General features: G+C 39.3%; 1 protein-coding gene across 1 annotated transcript in view; it reads left to right on the top strand.

Annotated features, from left to right (window-relative positions):
• The window catches only part of ITCH (itchy E3 ubiquitin protein ligase), a 57,911-nt gene that overhangs the window by 21,692 nt on the left and 13,758 nt on the right, over positions 1–22,461 (top strand). Inside the window, 13 exon segments of the mRNA XM_030963034.1 lie at positions 3,867–3,957; positions 6,380–6,518; positions 8,353–8,477; positions 9,649–9,786; positions 11,855–11,897; positions 13,900–14,069; positions 15,176–15,410; positions 16,621–16,716; positions 17,954–18,128; positions 18,986–19,052; positions 20,513–20,597; positions 22,070–22,178; positions 22,181–22,200. Coding sequence (XP_030818894.1) covers positions 3,888–3,957; positions 6,380–6,518; positions 8,353–8,477; positions 9,649–9,786; positions 11,855–11,897; positions 13,900–14,069; positions 15,176–15,410; positions 16,621–16,716; positions 17,954–18,128; positions 18,986–19,052; positions 20,513–20,597; positions 22,070–22,178; positions 22,181–22,200 — 1,472 coding nt within the window. The 5' untranslated portion in view covers positions 3,867–3,887.

Here is a 22,461-nt window from a genome sequence, read left to right as displayed (position 1 = left end):
AAGATGTGTTTGATTTTCTTCTGCAGAAAAAAATCTGAACATGCATTCTCATTGGAATGGTAGTTTCTACTTGTGAAAGTGCTTGTAGCATTACATTGAATTTATAAAGACATTTGCTTTTCACATTCCTAAGTACCATTTCTATTATAATAAAACTTAGATGGAAGTATTTTAATAATGGTTGAGGAGTGGTTTTTTAATTTTGTGATTAGGCTTACAGGTAGCCCTAGGCTGATTCCGAGTTGAAATCATCTGCAGCTTTTAATAGAGTATTTTTTTACCTAAAAACAAAATCTGTTTGGTGTATTTGTTACATAAATCACGACAAGTAAAATGTTAAAAAATAAATGTAAATGGACAATAGCTGAATATATGTGACTGACGGCATTACTGCCTTTTGCACTCTCTTTTGCTTCTTTCTAAGTCTAGTTCATTAATCACCACAGATTCTTCTTTGGCTAATCAATATATTTTAACTTAGTTTCCTAACAGAATTAGGTGTAAATAATTCCACCTGCTCTCTTCCCATTTTCCTGTGTGCTGCACTACAGACTTTCTAAATTACTAATCCATTCCAGCTAGAAACTGATGGAGGTGGAGGTAGAGAAGCTGATGAAATTTCTATGAGTTGTGAAAAATCCAGATAAAGTATATACATGCATGGTAGGGAAGGGACTTAAATTAGTGCCCAGCTGAGACAAAAGCTGCAGTGTGTTTTCTGTGATTATTCCTTGCTGGAAGCTTGGCATGAACCAGCTGTTCTGCTTGTGGAGTCTTTCTCAGCGGGCACTTAGGGGGAGTAGAAGAGGAATTGGAGTCAAGGTATTGGAAAACCTGGAAAGAGAGGTAAGGATGTTGAAGTGCAGGGCAGAGGTAAATTGTTGCTTTCTCCTTCTTCCTCTGGAACTCTGCTTTTCCTGGTTAATTAATGGAGCTTACCATAGGTGTACAGCCTCTAGATTTTAGCAAGAGTGCAATAAAATAAGTCTCTTCAGTTTTATTGTTCAAAAATAATTAGAAACTTTCTAGCAGCTGAGAGAACCAAACAATGTGTAGTACAGTTTCTTTTTTTTAGAAGTTTTGGCAGGCAGTATTCCTGGAACTTTCCTGGAGCTGGTTGTTGGTGAAGGCCGTGTCTCTCATCATTTACACTTCCACATGTGTTAGCTCAGTGGGTATTTGCAGGTCTCTCATTTCAGATGTGGTTAAGCTGCTAGATTTTCTTTGCATATTCTCAATGAAAATGATCAAATGTTACTAAAATAATTTTAATGAGTGTATTTGCTGGGTTAGAAATCAAAGTTGGCTTTAACACGTGCTACTGAATGAGTGTTGTATGGTGTAAATGCTTAGTGTGGGAGTTCAGTAAAGAGGGGTCTCCTTCAGGGATCCCAGTGTATTCTGTGCAGTGTTATTTCTCCAGGTGGGAACTGACAGCTCTTTTGTAAATCCAAACTCCTTCAGACTGTCCAGTGTGTCTGTGCTGGTCTAGATGTGATCTGATTGCTTTCATACAACCTGAAGGATACCCAGGGAGGTTGGTACAACCAATCACAGGAGCAGAATTAAAAATTGCCCTTTAAATAATTTAAATTTAGGCTACTTTTTAAAAACTTAGGTTAAAATCTTTTTCACTCTAACATGATATAAATTTGTGTGATTCATATCTGAAATTTAGTTCAGCCTTGAGCTATACTAATAACACTAAATACTATTTGAGCAAGTCATTAGTACCTTTTTTGGAGGTGTCACATTTTGCAATAGGAAACACTGACATCAGCAAGCTGCAGGATGCAAGAATGACCCATTTCACAACTTTCAAACAATTGTGGGGTTACAATTCCCATAGTCACTGTCACAGACATTTGCTTCAAATCACAGCCTCCAAAAAGAAAGTTGCCATTGATCTCCTTGCACAAATTCTGGTTTCCTTGGTGTGAAAAATGCATATTATATGATAGGCTCTTCACAAATACTAAAATGAATACTATATGTGTTCTGTTGGGAAGTTATGCTGTCTTAATCTCTTTAAAGTAGTGCTGTATTAATCTCTTTTCAAGTAATGTGGTAGCTGTAGTTTTGAGGCTATAATGTAATATTAAAATAGAAACTATGTGGTGTAAGATGCTTTTTGTAACTAGTGCAAGGAACGGATAAGATAATCAAGAAGTTCTTCACACAGAGATTACAGCAACAAGACACCAAAAAATCCCAAGAGAATTATTGCCTCCTTATCAGGACAACCCAGACTTCTCCCAGACTTTGAGGAACCTCAGCGATTGATTTACAAGATGGGGGGGAGTTGAAGTTAAGCAGAAATACCCATAGTTTGAAAGGAATGTTTGTATCTTGTATGAGATAGATGAATACGCAATATGCTATTGCTTTTAAGGGTTAATCCTTTGTTAGCAAGGTGTGCTTTTGTGGCAGAATGCAAAAGCGCCCAGATGTCCATAATTCTTTGCTTTTTTGTTGTCTTTTATTGTCCTAACTTTGATTGTCCAAATTCTTATTGCCCTAATTTTTATTACTATTTTATTACTATTAAGTTTCTGAAATTTCAACACAAGTGAATGGCGTTTTTCACACTTGATGTGGCTGAACATGTTTGGGGTTAGATAAACTGCTTGTAGTGTTATCAGCTGTAGGTTCATAAATGGAGTCTTTTGACTCACGATACAGATAGCAGCAGCCTAAGCTAACACTTTTGTTTCCTTGCTGGAAGTCATGTGTGCAGAAAAGTGCTTGAGAGCTGGCAGGGGATGTTTGCTCTGCGTTGGGATCCTGTCTGGTGCCTGCCCAAAGCAGAGCATCAGTGGGGGCTCAGGGCTGCAGAGGAGCTCCCTGGCCACAGCAGCTGAGCCCCATGAGAGAGGGGGCACCCAGAGAGGTGCACAAATGGTTTGCAGTAGGTTCTGAGCAGGGAGATGCTGTGGAAGGAGGGAACAGGGCATGAAAGGGACGCAGAGAGTGCTCTGCAAGTTGTATCCAGCGGACTGTTCATTTTGCAGTGGAGTTCAGTTGATAAGAGATGCTGAGGTGAAATGTGTTTTAAAAATGAATAGGTGACAGGGGTATCTGGGTATTTCCAGAGTGATGACTGTGTTTAATGTAATAGTACACTATTTAATTTCTCTGGAAGCTCTATGATGCACACTGTCCACTTTGTCTGCCCCTCCAAAACCAAATTCTGCCAGGAGGAACCTGTGCTGCCTTGGGCTGGGAGGATCAGACCAGTCTTGGTGTGAGGGTTGGGCTGTGCCAAAAAAAATTCTGCAGTAACTGAAAGTTGTCTGGTTCTCTTTCAAAAGTGATGTATTTCCTTTTTTATTTTAAGTGCTTTGTAGTGTTACAGCCTCTGTCTATAGACTTGCTTTGACCAGGTAAAATCAAAAAAGATACAACAGCAGGTTTCTCTAAATTTGAAATTCCCTTTTTAATTTAATAATTTATTTTCAGTCTTTTTGCTGTGCTTGTGGATTATGGTGTTTGTTTATTTTTTAAAACAAAGTAGTACTTGACGCGGAAAGATAAACCTACCCAGGATTTATAACACCAAGACAAGCAGATGTTTTAGACATAAGAGGTACAGCAAACTTTGGAATTAGAACATTATTCACTCATTAATTCACAGATTCAAGTGACAAAATCAAAAGACTTTTGCCTACAACCTGAATAGTTACAGGTCATGTAATAGAGACTGAGCCCTTTGTAAAGGATTTTCTGTACTTGGAGGAAATTGAAAAGAACTAGACAAAAACCAAGTATGGTGGGTTTATTTGCACTATAATGTATCCGCATGTCAAAAGCCAGATGAATTTTTGAGCTTCTGAGTATTGAAATGTTTGCATTCTCTCTTCATGCAGATTCAAGATCCAGCCCATATTATGGCTGGCAGTGGGTCCAGATCAGGACCAGCCAGTGGGTTGTCCATGAAGTCACAGCTTCAGATCACTGGTGAGCTTTCTGAAATTATCTGTCTTTTCTGTTTAGGAACGTGACAGTGTTTTTCCACAATTAGAGTTTACTATGTTGCATTTCAGGAAGTTTTGCATTTTAAAACACCCAAGAGAAGTCTGGATTGATGTTAGGCCATCATTACTTAGCAACTACTTTATTCTGGGTTTTATCTAAAATGCATTTTGAAATGATACATATTGGTGTAAAAGAAAAAAGAAAGGAATAATTCTTTTTGGTTGCTGTTAATTGTACAGGCAGTCCTCCTGGAAATCTAATAGTGCATTATGATACTGCTTGCATTTACTGCAACTTGGCATAATATCAAATGTAACACTTTTCCTGATACTGCTGTTCAGTGAAGTTGACTTATGGCTTCTCCCTTGTTGCATGTTTTTATGGCCACCATTGAAATGGATTAAAAAGGGGATAAAAAATTTAATGAAAGTGTTGGTGAGAATATCACTGTAATTGAACACCTCTGGATTGTTTGGAGATGGATTTACATTACAGCCTTTGCTTTTTGTAGTGCCTTACCAACAGAGCAGCAGTTGAAACTTAATTATTAAGTTTCCTCACTTCTACTTTCTGGAAATTTAAATGCATGTAAGGCATCTGAGGCATCAAAACTGAATGGGAGATCCAGGGGTGTGTGCAGGTCTCTGTTTAGAAGCATCAAGAGTAAATTTTGCACCCTCAGTGTGAAGACCTGTGGGCATATGCAGTAGTTTCAGAAAAGGGATATTGTGGGGATGAAAAGAATGGTCAAAAATAGATAAAAAGCTTTAGACTAGGAAGAAGGTTGGATCTCACTGTTACACAGGCTGTAGCTGTCCCTCTGAGGTCACAAGCTTGTGTTTCCTCAGTAGGCTGTGAGGCTGTAGAGAAATCTTGTCCCTATAAGTTGATATTGGAGAGAATTTTGAAGAGGTTTTCACAGAGGTACCTCCTCCACAGAGGGATGGAGAGCAGAGCCAAGGATTAAAGTGGTGATTGCTGTCCAAGGCCTGAGACTCACACAAGAACAGTGCCTCAGTGTTTAGAATTGAGATTACTGAGGTATTTGAATTTCAGGTCTGAATTTCTGTAGATGTTCAGCCATGATTTGCAGCAGACTCTTGCTGGTGTTACCTCCCTTCTGCCCTACCCTTAGAGCTCCATTATAATGAGAGCTGCTGCCCTCATTAGTTTTAAATGAAGTTTCAGGATGTCTGGGTAAGAAGAAACTTGGAAAGTAGGTACAAATCTGCCTTGGAGCAGCAGAAATCAACAGGTCTTTGGGATAATTAGAGATGTTCAGGTATGAGGTGCTAATAGCATAGAAGTACTGGAGACAGGAGGGGAAGGATGGGGAGCTGTTTGTGAAAATTAATGAGTGAAATTCTGTGAGATGTCTGTAATACACAGAGGAAGAGTTTTCCTTGAGAGCATTTCAGAGCAGTTTATACTAAGCTACTTCTCTGAATCTCTAAAGGAGCATAGGCTATAAAGGGAATCTGGGGAGATTAGCCAGATGGGCCTGAATTAGTCATTTCTTTTTAAGGATGTAGTGAGGCTGTGGTGGGTGACAAACACACAGAAGAGCAAGTTGTTTTTCGCCAGAACAGTGAATTCAGGGGCCAACTGGAAATGATCTTTGTCTTCAGTACTGTTTTGTGAGTTCAGTGTTGCCAGTGAATCCAAGACACCTGGGACTCAAACACCAGGGTAGACACACATCATAAAGGAGACAACATAGCAGTGGTGTTTGGAAAGATGGGAATGCTGCAGTCAGTAATACTGAATGCTTAAAAAAAATCCAAACACCAAAAAAAACCCCACCCACCATACCCCCTCCCCACCAAAATTAAAGCTCTAGAGCTGCAAGCCTTGCCCAGATTTGTTGTTGCTAGAGCAGGAGGTAGCTACTGGAACCCAAGGTTTGGATTCAGCTTTTCAGTAAATTTGCTTAGCTGCAGAAAACTTTACACAAAATTCATTTTCTCAATGATGTTTTGTCCATGAAAAGTTGTGGCAATTTTCCATAGTGCCTTGATGAGAGGCAGATCATGTTTTGAGCTTTTTAACAAGCAGTGTAATAAACTCCAGGAATTCTCTTGGCTGGTGATAGACAGGAGACGCTTGTGGAGGATATTTTCTCTTTCAACACCTAAGCACTTCTATGGCTCTTGTACTAGTTATGATTAATAAGTGTCTGATGTTGCAAAAGTACTGTTGCATGTTTTAGGTGTTGGTGTGAGCTGTGGCATTGTAAATGAGCTGGAATGCAAGAGGGTTTTTATCCATGTAATGTGGTTTTATTCTTGAGTGTTACTGTCAGGTATCAGTGATCTGACACTTGAATACTGAAGCACCCAACTGAAAAATACTATTTGTAATTGAAATCTTTCTGAGTAAATTACTGTTTTTTCTTTCTTAACAGTTATTTCAGCAAAACTGAAAGAAAAGAATAAATGGTTTGGACCTAGCCCTTATGTGGAAGTCTCAGTAGATGGACAGTCAAAGAAGACAGAAAAATGCAACAATACAAATAGTCCAAAGTGGAAACAGCATCTTACAGTGTAGGTTTGGTTTTATTTTCCAATTTATTTGAGCTAAATTAAGGCAATTGACAGTGGGCTTGAAGATTATGTTTTTATTTTAAGCAAGGAGTCGAATGTTGCATGAGGTGGTGACATTTGTATAATTTTTAGAGTAAATATAGTACAGTCTGAAATAGATATTTACAAACTATTACACTGCTTGTGCTTATATTTTGTATTGCTATGTGTGGCATATTAAAGGAGCTCTAATTCTGTAAGTAGTTTTTGTTGTCATATTTAAAGTTACAGCTTTCAGAAGTTCTGTTGCTAAAAGTGTAGGTATTCTTTGTGTCCCGCTGTGGTGTGCCATGCCATAACACAGGTAGTTGGCTCTCTCTTGTGCACCTCTAAATTCAAGCACAAATCCAAAATTCCCAATCAATTTCTGCAAATTGTTAGTATAAAACTAAAATCAGATTCAAGATGAATACAGCTGTTGATATTTGCTTGGCCCAGTATTTGTGTTGGGAATAAAGAAGATACACAAGTTCTATAAAATTTAGTTTTCTCTTAATGTCACATGGAACTCTGGGATAAAGATCAGTCTGTGCTTGCACATTGGACAGGGACTTTTCACAAGGGCATGCTGGGTGGGATATTAGGAAGAAGTTCTTCCCTCTGAGGGTGCTGAGGCCCTGGCACAGCTTGCCCAGAGAAACTGTGGCTGCCCCTGGATCCCTGGGAGTGTTCAGGGCCAGTCTGGATGAGGCTTGGAGCAATCTGAGATAGCAGAATGTGGGGTGGAATGAGATAGGCTGTAATGTCCCTTCAATGCAAACCATTCAGTGGTTCTTTGATTTGCTTGTACTTAAATTGTAGATTATTCTTCTTGAAGCATCTGGAACATTGCCTGAGGAAAACCATTTTTGTATCTGTACTTTTATTGTACTTTAGATTGTTGTGAAGCTTTAGTTACTACTATTTACTACCTTACTTTGCACTGAGATATATTAAGAAAAAGAAAATCTTGCACTTTATATGGATGTAAGTGTAGAAGAGCAGAATTTTCTTTTACCCTTTAAAGCTTTCCTTTTTCTCTTTCATTTTTTAATGGGAATGTTGGTGGTTTGTGCTGTGCAAATCCACACAATACTGCATGTGACATTTTTACCCTTGTTGAGTAAGAGCTGAGCACAGGCACCCCCTGTATATCAACTGCATTGGAAATTACACTAAAGCTGCATGGAACTTAGTGAAGTAAATTGGTTTTTAGGAAATACATTGGCACAGCTGCCTATATCCAGATTCAGGATAAAAAGGAAAAGTGTAGTGGCTTCTGCAAATGAGGGTAGGCCCTCTTGGGGTTCCTCTCTGTGGAGTTTGATAAGTCTAGACTCTCACAGTCAGCCAAACCCTTGAGAAGATCCACCTAACAACCATATACAGCTGAAATTATCCACTGAGAAAATAAGCAGTCATTTGTACCCATTACTCACAATGAAAATAATTTAAAACTATATAAATGTTAGAGTATTTCTTATAGAAAAAGAAATCAGCATTAAACATTATTTTGAAGTTGTTGTCACGGAACTTACTGTGTATTACTGTGTTGTATATGCTGGTAGTTTTTCTATATTTTCCTTAAAATAGTAATAATAAAAAATGTATTTGGTCTGTGAACTGTCTTGCAGCAGTCTTGTTTGACGTGACATATCCAGGTGACATGAGAATGTGATAATTGGAAATGGTTTGATGTTACCACCATTATTTCTTTGTTTTTAAATTACTTCTAGTGATAGTGGAAGTAGATGGCTCAGTTCACCCCCTTCCCCACCAACAAATGCCCTTACAGTGCTCAACTTTTTCTTTTCAGAATTGTCACTCCTGTAAGTAAATTAAACTTTCGAGTCTGGAGCCATCAAACATTGAAGTCTGACGTCCTGCTGGGAAGTGCTGCTCTGGATATTCAGGAGACGCTGAAATCCAACAGTATGAAACGTAAGTCTGAGATGGAGGGTTCATCTGAACTGTCTCTTAGTGAACATGAGTGCTCTGTGCACCTCTGGAAATGGCCCTTAAGGGTTCCTTTGGGTGCTCCTGGTTGCTTTTATGAGCTTCCTACTACTTTTTCAGTTTCATCTTTTTTGGTTATACACAGGCTGCCATGGTGTCCCAAAAAATGTTTTTTCTTTGCTAGTGTGTGCAAGACTGAGTGAAAGAAAAGTTTATTTCATCTACATTAGAAATTCAGACTGTGGTTGGGATACTAGTGCTAGACAGGAAATGTGTAAAGTTATTTTTGTTCTAAATAGTGGTACAGGGGTATGTTGTATTATTAATCTTGGATTTAGTTAGGCTTTGGGCAGTATGTGCATCCTGGACAGCTTGAAGGAGAAAGACAGAATTCTATGGACCCATTCCAGCAGTCAGGGGGCTGCAGCACAGAGCTCTGTGCTGTCCTGCTTTTGTTCTGTCCTTTAAGGAAGTGTTGGCTTCCCAAATGTCACACATGGGTGTTGCAGATGGAGAATGCTGACAGCAGTGAGAGCTGCTCTCCTGGCAGTGTCTGTCCTGCTGAATCTGAGTGAAAATCCCTGTGGATCAGTGCATTTGCTGTCTGACACCAGGCACCTGTTGGAGCTCACTGGGGTCTGTTTCAAACATTTCAGCAAGAATGCTTATTTACAGTTCTGTTTCACTGAAAACTCTGAATATTCCATTGGTCTGGGGATATGATGGAAAATGTTCACGTTCTGAATGTGAATCTGGATGTCATTAGGTAAATGTGAAGGTTTTTAGTCAGAAGACAGAAATTGTATCTGCTTTTAAAGTGAATTACACTTCCTAACTCTATATTGAGGGCAGGTGCATTAATTGCTGTGGAAATGTGAGAGTCAATCTCTGCTGTCATGATAATCCTTTCTAGGCAGCAACAAGATTATGCTCCAGTTTTGCCTTTTTTGTAGAAACAATAACTTTCTAAATACATATTAAAATGCTCAGTTTTACCACACAAAAAAATAATGGAGAGGTAGAGCTGTAGGTCTGGGGGGTGTTTGGGGTTTTTTCCCCCCCTTTATCACTGAGGTTTGCAATTGGCTTCTTGAATAAAAGGCCCTTTTTTCTCATGCAGTAAGATAAGCTCCCTTTGTTCTTTGTTCTTTTCTAGTGGAGCAGGTAGTGGTGACGTTGCACCTCGTCGGCGACAGGGAGCCAGCAGAAGTGGTGGGAGATCTGTCAGTCTGTCTGGATGGGATGCAGGTCGACCCCGAGCTCCTGACCAATGGGGAAGCCTCAAGTACAAGAAGTAAGTAACTTTAAGTCCAAATCTACATATATCTGCTATGCAAAGCCATTTTTGGAGAAGCTTTAACACAGTCTTGAAATAAGCACAATAACAGCAATTTCTGTAACTCTGTTTATAGAGATCAGAAATCTCATGCATTTTTGAGGTGGAGTCATAGTTCACAGGGCAGACCTTCAACCTTATTGCAACAAAAACCAGATCAGCATCTTTATTTTCTGAACTTTGCAAATTTTTGTCTAGTGATCCCAAATGTTAATGAAGGTCTCTAGCTTCCCTGAATTTTAATAACGTCAGAAACAGAAAAATGCAAAGTTGGTTTGATCTCATCATCATCCTAGTAGTAGGTATTCTGCTTACTAAGAGACATGAGTTTATATTAATTTTTCTTAAAATAGCTAATTTAAATATATTCATAGATTTATTTCCCTGTAGAGAACTGCAGTGAGGGATCCACTTTATGTTTCGTTGGTGTGTACAGTTTTTTAAACTGAAAACTTGAATACATGTAAAATATCTAATTGCAGTAAAATAAAAAGGTAATTTTAATTCCCTTGGAGCAGGACAGTGGAGCATTTCTGAGATACTGTACATTGAGAAGTAGAACTAGGTAAGAGTTGTTTTCCTAGAAAGCAGCAAGAGACACTGTCTGCAGTAGTGACCAGCTGGACAGTTAATTGGCAAGTTCTAGATTTCTGGGCTGGGGGGGGGTGGGGTGTTAAAGTCCTAGAGGAAGTTGCTTTGAAATTGCATCTTGAGTATCATAGAAAAATGGAATTAATACACAAATTCTGTAACCATATTTCTTAGAGCTTTTGGTCCATTTTCTTTGCATTTTGTTAAAAGGATCAATTGCACAGACTGATTGTGTGGAATTTTGTTTGTAAATAAAAGCTAGATGGTGGGATTTTGTGGGACTTACAGAGTGGGGCTGAGGTATAGGGATAGAAATATCTAGTGAAAGTACCAAATTTTCCTTTTATGCAATACTTGATTTTCATCTGTGCTTTCTTGGATTTCCCAAAGTTCAGCTACTGAGAAAAAGGTGGGAGAAGCCATGCAGGTAGTGGAATTGAGTACAGGGTTGGGCACAGCACAGCAAGCCCCAAGCTCAGCAGAAGGTTCCCAGATAATCAGGGGACTGGAGCGCATAAGGAAGGAGTTAAATGTTAAAGTAGTCTAGCACACTGTACAGGCTAAAGGCACTTCAGGCAAACACATTGTCTATGGAGTTGCTTTTAAGTTAAGATTTCTCTTGCTGGGATTTAATTCCTTCCATGCACAGTCCACTAACAGCTCATTATCCTAAGCCTTTCTGTGACTACATCCTTGTCTTTGGCCTAGATCTGTCCACAGTTCCCATCAGAGCTGAAAACTGATTTCTTTACTAATGACATTTGTTTAACTCTATGGAAATAAAGTATTGGTGCTATCTACATGAATGAGCAGTTCTGTGCTGTATATCCAAGGTTTGCAAATGCTGGCACAAAAGGCAAATATTTCTAAGCTGGCTGAATAAGCAGTTGCAAAACATTTGCAAATCTAGGCTGAGCTGCTGCAATGCTTTTGGAGTACAGCCATATTTTGTACCTGCTTCAATGCCTTTATGTTCAATAATTTACTGAGAAGGGAAGGGTCTGGGCTAGAGAGCCCAGTAAACAAAGCCCCCAGCCAACCAGAGAGGAGATTCCAGTGAAGTTTTTGTCCTTTCTGCTCTGCCTGCCATCACTGAGAGAGTATGAAAAACCAGCTCCACTTGAAAGAATGAACACTGCTTTATACTGCTAGAAAGACAGTGTGTGTGCTTGGGAATATTCACACAGTCAAATGATGTCCTGTTATGTCTTCCATAAGGTGGAAGTATTACAGTGGCAGTGGTTAAAAAAATTGTGTTCACACACAAATAGAGACATGCAAAATATGTACAGCTTTAAAACCCAGTAGATAAGCAGCACATAGTGTGTCACCTCCACACTTGAAAGAAGTGTGAGCATTAAAGGCTGTTCCTTTCCTTGGAAATGATTCAGAGTGTTCTTATGCTTCTGTTGTCTTTTTCTTCCTGGTATTTAAGGTCCTACACAGAGTGAAAGCTCCAGAATAAGGAGTGATACACGGTAAGACCTTTTTCCTCTCTTTTTTTTTTTTTATTCTGTCTTTTAGTATTCACAGTTTTGAAAGAGAGGAATTGTGTGTTTTGTAAAGAAGACAATGAAAAATTTATGAATATGCCCTGCAGCAGTATCTGTTAAGATCTGAGCATGCCCTAAACAAAAATACTGAACTGTTGCTCTGCTCCATTGTCTGGCTGCAGTTTTGCTTCCATACCAGACTGATCTTTTTGTGTTTTCCCTTTGTGCTCCTCATCCTTCTCCCAGTGATTACCCAAAGTAAAATATATACCTAAAACCCCCCAAAACAAATGGCACTGGTTGTTTTTACACTGGTTTGTTTTATAGTATCAGAATTATATTTAGCTTTGTTAAGAAGATCCCAAAATCTGTCTGGCACTTACAGTGTGCTAAGGCTGATATCGGATTATGAATCTTGCTGCCTGGTAGGATAAGAGTGTGCCTAACCATATTACTTTAATTAGTTCCATGTTACTTTAATTAGTTCCCAGTACTATGAGTATTTTAAGGATCTGTACAAGACACAGCAGTCTGGATGAGATCTGGAGTAAGCAAGCTAAATTTCACTTTTTTTCAGTAGTTTTGATTCTTGGCTATGTTGTCTGAAGTCTTCCCTTGAAAGTTTGGTTTTTTTCTGTTTTATTTTTGTGTTTGAATGAATTTTTAGATGCCTGGGTATTCAGAATACCTGAATATTGTAGAATAATAACAGTAATAATTATAATGATTCAGTTTTGGTATCAACCAGGGGGCTTCTGCTGGTCATTGTGAGGATCATGTAAATGATCAGGAAAGTGACTTTCTACAAGGGCATGACGTGAAAGAACAAGGGGGAATGGTTGAAAAACTGGGGCTAAGCCTCCTACAGATTTGAGGTCACTAATGATTTGGACTCATTTATTTTGCAGTTGGTGTAGTATGAATTACGTACACCATGCCTGGTACAGAGCAAAAGTGTGTTTGACCATGATACTGAGGTTAAATCAACAACTTGGTCCTTTACAACTTGGGATTTACTTAGCCTTACCTCTTGGGTTTTAGTTTGTGTACATTTGAAGGAATGTAATTTTCAAGGTACTGGGTTGAAACTTCCTTCATTTGTGATGGCTTATGTGCTTGACCTGTAAATCCACTAGAATTTTAGTTGACAACCTTTTTGTTTTGCCCAGCACATTCTGAAAATGCTTTTGACTAAAGATGTAGAAACCTCTAACTCTGCTTAAGGAGGTACAAATATATCAGAATAATCCTGTGCTAGGTGTAAGTGAACAGCACAGCATGGGTCAGTACTGTTTTGTAGTTTCTTAGTTCTTGTAAGGTTGAGCAGTTTATATTCATAGCTGCTAGTCAAAACTTTTAAGGCTAAATTCTCCAGCCTGTTCCAGAATTGAGTTTAGAGGGAAAAATATGTATGCATTAGTAAGATTTCTAAAAATTTGTAACATTTTGTGTGTTCTGAGCATATGCCAGCCCTGTGGAGTAAAGGCACACAGGCTGTTCTCAGGTGTTAGCTTCTCGTCTCATTAGGGACTCATGGGCAGAAATAGCTGAGCAGCAAAATCCAGAGCCTGCACCTAAGGGCAAGTGTATCAAATTGGGAAATGAAAGAGGAGATTTTGATGACAGATGTTATATACATCTATTTCACCACCTTTCCATCAATGAAGTTTCAAGTACCTCAGGAGATAAACTCTGAGTGTGTTTGTACAGATGTATAGATACTTGGAATTATTGTGAGTGTTACGAATCTCACCTAGTTGTAACTGTTGCATTCTAGTGTCTTTCACGTGTCTTTTCAACCCCCCTGAAAGTGTCCCAGGCCAGGCTGGATGGGGCTTGGAGCAACCTGGTCTAGTGGAAGGGGGCTGGAACAAGATGATCTTTAAGGCCTGTCCTAACCCAGACTCTTCCATGATTCTGTGATTTGCAAAGTTTCACGTCACCTGTGCACCACTAGAACACTTCTCTGTGTCTTTTCCTGCAAAAGGACTAACTCAAATGGCCTTGAAAACTGTGAGGATGCTGCTTCCAGTGAAAACAAGACTGTTAATGGCAGTGACTCTCCATTGCTCACAAATGGGACCTGCAAACCTGCCAGACCCCCCAGGCCTGCCAGGCCCCCGCCCCCCACTCCCCGCAGACCCCCGTCGGTCGCCGGTACGTCCTTGGGCTGGGCACTCCTTGAGTGAACATAACTGTTTCTGCTCCTGATGTTCAGCTGCACTTTGGATGGTAAATTCTTTGGCAGGTCACTTCTGAAGGAGTATTTTTTAGCTTGCATTTGATACAAGTTGTTTAGTCATTGTTACTGGAAATTTCTTGTTTCCACATCTGCTCAGGGGTGGTGGCAGTCAGTGATGGTGCTACAGAGAGTGGAGCTGGGACCAGGAGAACACAAGTGAGTGCTGCTGCTGCACTAAGGCATCCTCTGAGGGTGACATGAAATCCACTGAAGGCTCACAGAATTGCCTCAAGTTGATAATAGTGCATTCTGACATACAAGTTACTGGTTTCTACAATTGCAGTTAGATTCTGTGAAGCTGCAGCACTTAAAGCACATTCATTATCTGCTGAAATGCATAGATTTTTTTTATCTAGCTATTAAAAACTACCTGAAGGCCACTAATTCTGAAAAGTTACTTGATATTTTTGAGGTAATTCCTTTACCCCCATACAATGCAGTGTTTCTGCAGTCGCATTATTACAATTGATAAATGCTGGATCTGGATGGGCCCTGCAATACAGTAATTAGTTTAAAAGATTAATCCAGTACAGTTAATTAATGAGACTTGACCTGTGTTCAACTTCTAACCCCACCCACCAAATGACATTAAGATAAAACTCAAGACATTTAAAGAATGTCTGTGTTCCCCTCCCATTGTGATTCTTACTTTCCATGCAATATCAAATCTCTTCTTGAAAATTTTATGCTTATCATCTCTTAAATTATTATTCCAAATAATAAATGGAAAAGAATGAATTCATTGGTACAAAGAAGTAGTTTTTTATCATCATTTAATGTTTACAGAATGCAGACAAGATAAATATTTATCAGAAATACCAAAAAGCTGTTCATGGCAGTTGTTGGATTAAAGCATTTTTACAGTGAGACAGAATTGCTGTTCAGTTTTTGTTTGAGCTACAAAATGTGGCTGTGGAAACAGCAGTTTTGGCAGGTTTGCTTTTGTAATGTGTAACTTCTACAATAGATTGGTGATAAATGTCAGTTAAAGGCTTTTTCTCTTCTCTCTCTGACATCATAGCAAGTGCAAATGGTCCTTCATCCACATCCACAGAAAGCGATGGGGCCAGTGCAGGATCACTGGCAGGTACAGCCTCAAATACACCTTCAGAGCAGAGCCCTGAGGGGGCAACAGCCGCCAGCACAGCTCCTGCCACTCCTGCACTCACCACTCCTCCAGTGTCCAGACAAGTCCAGCCAGTAAATCCTTCACCTCAGGCTCTTACTACAGTCAGCCAAGGACCTCTTCCACCTGGGTATGGGTTTAATGACTTCTTTCTCCCCATGTGTGTTGACTTCTCTGGTTTTACTTTATTTTACTTACAGTAGGTGTAAGAAACTGTAGATAATATCTGCCTTCTGTTGCCTGACAAAAATCCCCCAATATGAATTTGGAGGGTTTATAACTGTTTTGTATGGTCCATCTTCAGGTACTGAAGGAAAGAATTCTGATACTTATCATATGTTCCCATGTCAGTGGAACATAGGTTTAAAATGGTGTGGCAGCTTATTGTCTTCAAATTAAAATAAACTCAGGTAGGAAAATATTGGTACAGATAAGTAGAAGAAAAGCTGCTATTGCAGTCCTGAAGGTTTGAATTTCATACTGTAGCTCCTGAGGGTAGTGTGGACATGCTGCTGTACTTTGGGTACCTATGGAATTTGTCAGATGGTTGACCTCTTGCCTCAAAGCTCTCAACTTTAAAAAAAACACCAGGAAAAAAAATTTCTGGACTGTCTGAGTGAGGGAAATCAAAAGCTTCCCAATGTGAATGGTGAAGTTGGTGAATTACCTGCCTTGATTTGCAGGTAGTGAAAGCAAAAGGTAGGAGTGGTCTGAATTACCTCACAGGACAATGGGAATAAAGAAGTGATCTTGAAAACAGCAGCTGTTCCTTTATCATTTTGATTTCAACAGAAATGGCAAATAGCTTTTTTTTTTCCCCTGTGATGTTACATTTGATGCAAATACAGGGGTAAGTCATTATCCCAAATACTGCATGTGCAGAAAATGTGACCAATGCCCTTACTTACGGTGATCTCTGCATGTACTTGATCACTGTAAAATGTGCATATATTGGATTAATGCTATTCTAAAAGGGAATTATTATCTGTAGTTGGTTCTGTTCAATAGATTATTGATACACTTGATATTGAATACAAAGTTTTGCTAAAATTTTACACCTAGGCATGAATTTGAGCTTCTGTTTCCCAGAAAGGTGGTCATGTACAATGGTTTTTTTTTTTTATTTTAGTTGGCATAGAATCACTGTTAATATGAATGGTACCATTGTGTGCTGCACACTGTTTGGGTGCATCTCATGAGCCAAGGGTTAGTTTGAAGCATTTTGTTTAGAAATAAGCATTTTATGAAAACAGATGTTTCTCATCTTTAAGCTGTAGATGAGATACATGATTGGAGTAGTTTGATCTGGAGGAAGATTAAACTTTTTGATCTATTTTCAGTTGGGAGCAAAGAGTAGACCAGCATGGTCGAGTGTACTATGTGGATCATGTTGAAAAAAGAACAACGTGGGATCGGCCAGAGCCTCTTCCTCCAAGGTGAGCCAGCATCAGCCATACAATCATCTCAGATGTCTAGGGTTTTCAGGAATTAATTGCCTGCCAGTCTGCTAAAGCTGGAACAAATATTTGAAAACAGAAATGTGAACCCAGTTGCTCTGGGTTGTCTCCAAGGAATGCATATGGAAAAGAGTTGAATGTCAAAATGAGACAAATCTGAATTTCCTGTCAAAGATGAGGCAAGTGCATCTTTACTGACCAAGAAACAGATTTCAGTTAAAGACAGTAGACACCCCCCAGAGTAAATGGGAGCAAAAACCACAGAAAAGTATTTTGGCATTGACATAACTATCAGCTTGAGCAGCAATGCTCTTGGTTACCTCTTATCCTGAGGTTACTGTTTGCAGGCCTTTGATCTTGTCTCAGGGCTCCCAGCTGCCAATTTATTATGCATGTAGAAACCAACTGTCTTTATTAAATGTCTCCAGCTCTTGGCATCAGAACATCTAGTGGTGTTAGCTCACAGTTGGTGTTTCTTATTTTTTAACAATATAAGAAAAGCACAGGAGTTGTTCTGTTGCACTTTTTCATCCTCAAATGGTTCACACACTATAAAGAATTACAAAGTGAAAACATGGAATGGTAAAGAGAACTTGTTATTGAAGAACAAAAACTGGCAGTCTCATAAATGGAGCCCACCTGTCATGTTTCACCTGTCATGTTTCAAGTTATTTTGAACTTTTTCAATAGATGAACTTGTATATTGCTTAAGCTTACTTAGAATAGGAATGTTTTCTTTCGAGTTTTGTAAGTAGTACTGATCTCATATGAACTGAAAATTAGGAAAAAAAAAAACAACAAAATACCAAACCCCATGCCCAGACCTTTCTTTTCTGCCTGATCAAGAGTGTGAGGAAGTCTTGTGTTGAATAGCTTAAAATGTCAGAGGGTTTGCTGTGTTTTAGGAGAAACCAGCTGGGTGGGATAACTGCAGTGATGCCAGCACAGTATGAACAGTGGTCTAGACAGCTCTTGAGAACTATTTCAAAAAACCCTGAAAATACAATAAATTGAATGGGTCTGACTTTGTATAGTATGCAACAAATAAAAGTGATTCTCATAAAAAAAGTCTAGCTCTTGCATAATTTTAGCAGAGGGTACAAGGAGAAAAAAGCTGCTGATGAGCCCATGCTTTCTGCTCCCTTTCACCACATTGGCCTCCAAGTGCCTCTGAGCCTTAAATTGCCAGCTCTGTGGCTTGTCTTTTCCCCCACAGCTGGGAGCGCCGAGTTGACAACATGGGCAGGATTTATTACGTTGACCACTTCACCAGAACGACCACATGGCAGCGGCCGACACTGGAGTCCGTCCGGAATTATGAGCAGTGGCAGCTCCAGCGCAGCCAGCTCCAGGGAGCCATGCAGCAGTTCAACCAGAGGTTCATTTATGGGGTAAGAAGTACTAGGGTGACTGAGGGTTAGGGTGGTTTTGGGGTTTGGGCATGCCTGTGGGTCACCTTTCCCCATAAAGGCAGCAGACTCTGTCATGGTTTATGATAATATATCTCTGTGTGTAGCGTGGCAGGGAGGGCTCATTGTAATGTTAGTTCATGTCCTTCCAGTCGGCACATGGGGTTTAGTTCTCACCTCAATATAGGGCTTCTTGGATAAAATTTATGTACAACATTGATAAAGCCTTTGGCTCAAGCTACAGCTCAGTAATAAGCTGGGTTATTTGTATTGTATCTTGTATTACCCTGGCCAAACACATGGGAGGTAAGCAGTGCATTTCTGCTCTGGGTAAAATAAATTATGCACAATGAATGTTTGGAGAGCAGGGAAATTTAAAATAATCCTTCCAGCATTTTTACTCCATTGTTTGTCTCTGATGAATAGGAGACATTAGATCACTCCAACTCATGCTACTCATGCTCATCAAGAGTGATGGAGGTTCTGATTTGCTGTACTTGTGAGAATAGAAATGGAGCCTGTAAGTGGTGGTAGGGAGAACTGTACTGAGTGCAGGAATGAAGGTTCTGATTGCTTTGGGTGCTACTGTACTAATTTCCTCCTGCCTAGGCAGGAGTACTAAACAAAGAATAATTATTTCTTGGCACTGTAGTTAATTAAGCATACCAAGGTCAGTAAAATGGGCCTTCTCTGTGGAGGAAAAGAAAGAGTTGGCATCCTTGCTTATGTGTAACATTAACAAAAATGCATTTACTTCAATGATTCAGGATGGCTATGGTAGAACATCTGGAAAGCAAATGACTAGTCACTAATGCCTCATTTGTTCGTGTGACTTGCAGAACCAGGATTTTTCATCCACACAGAACAAAGAGTTTGATCCTCTTGGCCCTCTGCCACATGGATGGGGTAAGACTAACTTGAATGTGTTTTGTAATGCAATGTAATTAAACATTAAAGCATACTTCTGCCAAATTATTTGTCAGCTGTTCTAAACTAGATTTTGAAAATTAAAATCTACATTTAAAATATTTTAAAATCAGATCTAATCAAATGTGCTATTTAGACAGAATCCTGACTAGGCTATGCCATTTCAAAGTGGCTTAGAAACTATTAAGTGTTCTGGTTTACTCCACTGGTAACAAGTGTAATAGCTGCCTTAACACTGTCATTCTCTTGAGACTTTTTCATTCCCCCCTACCATCCTGTTCCTGCTAAATCAGGCTCCAAATCCTCTCTAAATCAAACTGCTAAATTCTCTCTCCAAGACAAGTCTTGAAGAGTTTTGTTGGTCTGAAAATGTTTTTTATAGTGACAACTAACTGCTTCTTGATTTGGCCCTCTCCCTGGAATAAATTTCTTCTTGTACTTTACAGGGTTGAAAATTTACAATTAATACAAATTTTGGCAGGGTGTAATAAAAAATAGAAGTCTAAAACTGCTTTGTGGGGTGACTATCAAGCAGATATAAAAATTCACGTTTTATGATATGTAGGCAAAGCTCTCAGAATTCTCTTGTGGAATTTGGAGCAAGTAATTACTTGGCAGAGTTAGACCTGAGTTTTTGGGTTCATCTGCTTTTCAAACAGTGCTATTTGTATTTTTCGTCCTGATATTGCTGCAACTTTGTGCCATGAAATTGTGATTTCCCCACCCTTGTGCTTTAGGTACATTATATATAACATTTCACAGAAAGGTCTTTAGGCTGGCAGTGTCCAGGAAATGGCAAACTGAGTCTCCACATTGTGTGGAATTGTGCTGTCAGGCTCACAGGCAAATGCCTACTTACAGACTTCTCTTGGAAACTGAAGCTTTTGAGCTGTGGTAGTCAGATTTTGATTTGTTTCTCTTGCAACACTAAATAAAAATGGTATGAAGAGCTGCAGAATGGTGGAGAGTAGCAAGTCAGGGCATTTCTCATAGGCAGTGCATGCCCATGGTTCATCTGAGAGAAAATATAAATGGGTTTTCTTGGAAACTGAATTTTGACTGTGTTTTATTCCCTGCTATAAGTTGAACTTGAAGCCCCTTTGTACCTTCTTGATACTTCTGTGTATATCTGTTCCCTCCTCTGTGTTTGCTTTCTGTGTTGCTTGTTGGGCACATCACAATATTTGACACAGTTGAAGTTTCCTGTGGACAAAACAGCTCACAGTTTTCAATTTCCAATTAATTTCTCCTACAGTTGAAAATAAATTACATAGTAAGGAGTAACGTCAATGAAAGTGAAAATAGGTTGGGTCACAGGAGGTACAGAGAAACCTGAGAGCAGGAGAGGCTGAGTCTGGTGATTTATATTGTATATTTGATGTAGTCTCAGCAATAAATTAAAGAGGGAATTGAATATTTCTCCTTTTACATCTTTTCAGAAAAAAGAACTGACAGCAATGGCAGAGTGTATTTTGTCAATCACAACACACGAATCACTCAGTGGGAAGATCCCAGGAGTCAGGGGTAAGAAATCAGTTGAAGCTGAATGTGTGATGAAAATGTAAATTAAATTAAAATGTAGCCAAGTAAATGAGAGTAGAGTGAGCCAAGAATTGCCCCACAGGTGAGGCATGGATTGTGCTATGCAAACACCTGAGAGCTCGATAAAAAGTTGAGATATTGGCCAAAATGGAAACTGTTGCAATATTGCTGTGTCATCCTACAACTACCAGGAAAGCCTTGGTCAACAGTAAGCAATGAACTCATTCCCCAGTAGAAAAGCTTCTGCTTTTCATAAGTAATCAATTACATTTGTCTAAACATTTGTGTCATTAGAGGAAGAAGAGATTTCCTTTGTGTGATGATGGGATGGTGCAGAGTCTAGAGTAAGACTTTGGTTGTTTCCCACACAGTCACAAAATCACAGAAAGCCAATCTCGTTCCACCCTCCTGTCATGGGTAGGGACACCTTCCACTATTCCAGGGTGGTCCAAGCCCCATCCAGCCTGGTCTTGGACACATCTGGGGATGGGTAGGAGACAGAAAGAAGACGACTGAAAAAACTGTAGCACCTTTCCTCACACCTCTTCAAAAAAGGAGGAATAAAGGAGACAGAGAACTTGAGGCACTACTAGATGCACAAGAGTTCTGTTTATTTTGAGCTCTGTCACTGCAAAGTCTTTGAGGTAAGGAATGGAGGCAGGAAGTTGAGGGTGAAGTGTGTTCAGTCCCAAGTGCTGTTTGAGCTGAAAACGTCTGTTTGGTGAAGCAACTTCACCTGTCCTCCGTGAAGGAGGGGAAGGGGGACAACCAAGGCTGTGTGAAGGGTTACAGCTGTAGCCACTCACCTCTACAGCTGTGGAGAGCAATTCCTCTTGGAGCAGTCCAGTAACAGAATGTTTGGGCTGCACAGTCAGGACATGGTATTTATGGAGGGAAGCCACTGGGGAGCACTTCACAGTGATACTACTCAGATCTTCCAGATATATTGAGATCTACTTTTGTGTACAGCAAAACTGAGTTGGAAAAAATTGGCAAGAAATTCTACATGATCAAGAATGGCATTTTCTTTAAATTTTGTCGTTCTGAAACATTTTTGGCTGCTGTGATTATTTATGAGGTACCAAAAACTGCTTATTAAAATTATATCAGTTTTTGAGTAAAAATCTCATAGTTAGAAGATAAAATTCTGTTGTTTGTGAAGGAAACAATAAACCTAGCTTACACTTTTCCCTTAAGGAAAAGTGTACACTTTTTCTTGCCTTTATTTAAGGTATTTCAAGCAAATGAGATAATGCTTACTTCAGCAGTCCTTTTGATCTAGTTGAGAGCTGACTGCAAATTTTGGCGGGGGGGAAGCTAAAATAAATCCAAAGAGAAACTTTTTCAATCTGTAGACTTTCTAGATTTTCCAAGATATTTACTGTCTCAGGTATTACTCCATTGACATAATGGATTCAGTTGATCAGTTACCATGTATTTTGTTGTATCCATAGTCAGTTAAATGAGAAGCCCTTGCCAGAGGGCTGGGAAATGCGATTTACTGTGGATGGAATTCCCTATTTTGTGGATCACAATAGAAGAACCACTACATACATAGATCCCTACGCACGGGCAAGTCTGCTCTGTAAGTGTTCTTAACATTTTACTAAGGTTTCAAAAGTCAAGTTTAGCACACATCATTTTTAAAATATTTTTTAAATGTTTATTTTTTGCTTCTTACTACATTATTAGGCAGAAAGGTTTACATGGAGCAATGCTTCTTAATTACCAGGGATTTTTCATTCACTGAAAGTCCCTGAAGAAGCCAGAGTTCTAAACACTGCAGAATCCTTCTTGCCATGTAATGTGTGAGATTTGAGAGTAGTGGAGGAAGAAACCCAACCTT

The sequence above is a fragment of the Camarhynchus parvulus genome, chromosome 20 (assembly GCF_901933205.1).
Source record: "Camarhynchus parvulus chromosome 20, STF_HiC, whole genome shotgun sequence".
In the NCBI taxonomy this organism is placed as follows: domain Eukaryota; kingdom Metazoa; phylum Chordata; class Aves; order Passeriformes; family Thraupidae; genus Camarhynchus; species Camarhynchus parvulus.
Note: the sequence above shows the minus strand (reverse complement) of the source record. Positions and strands in the feature narration are given on the sequence as shown.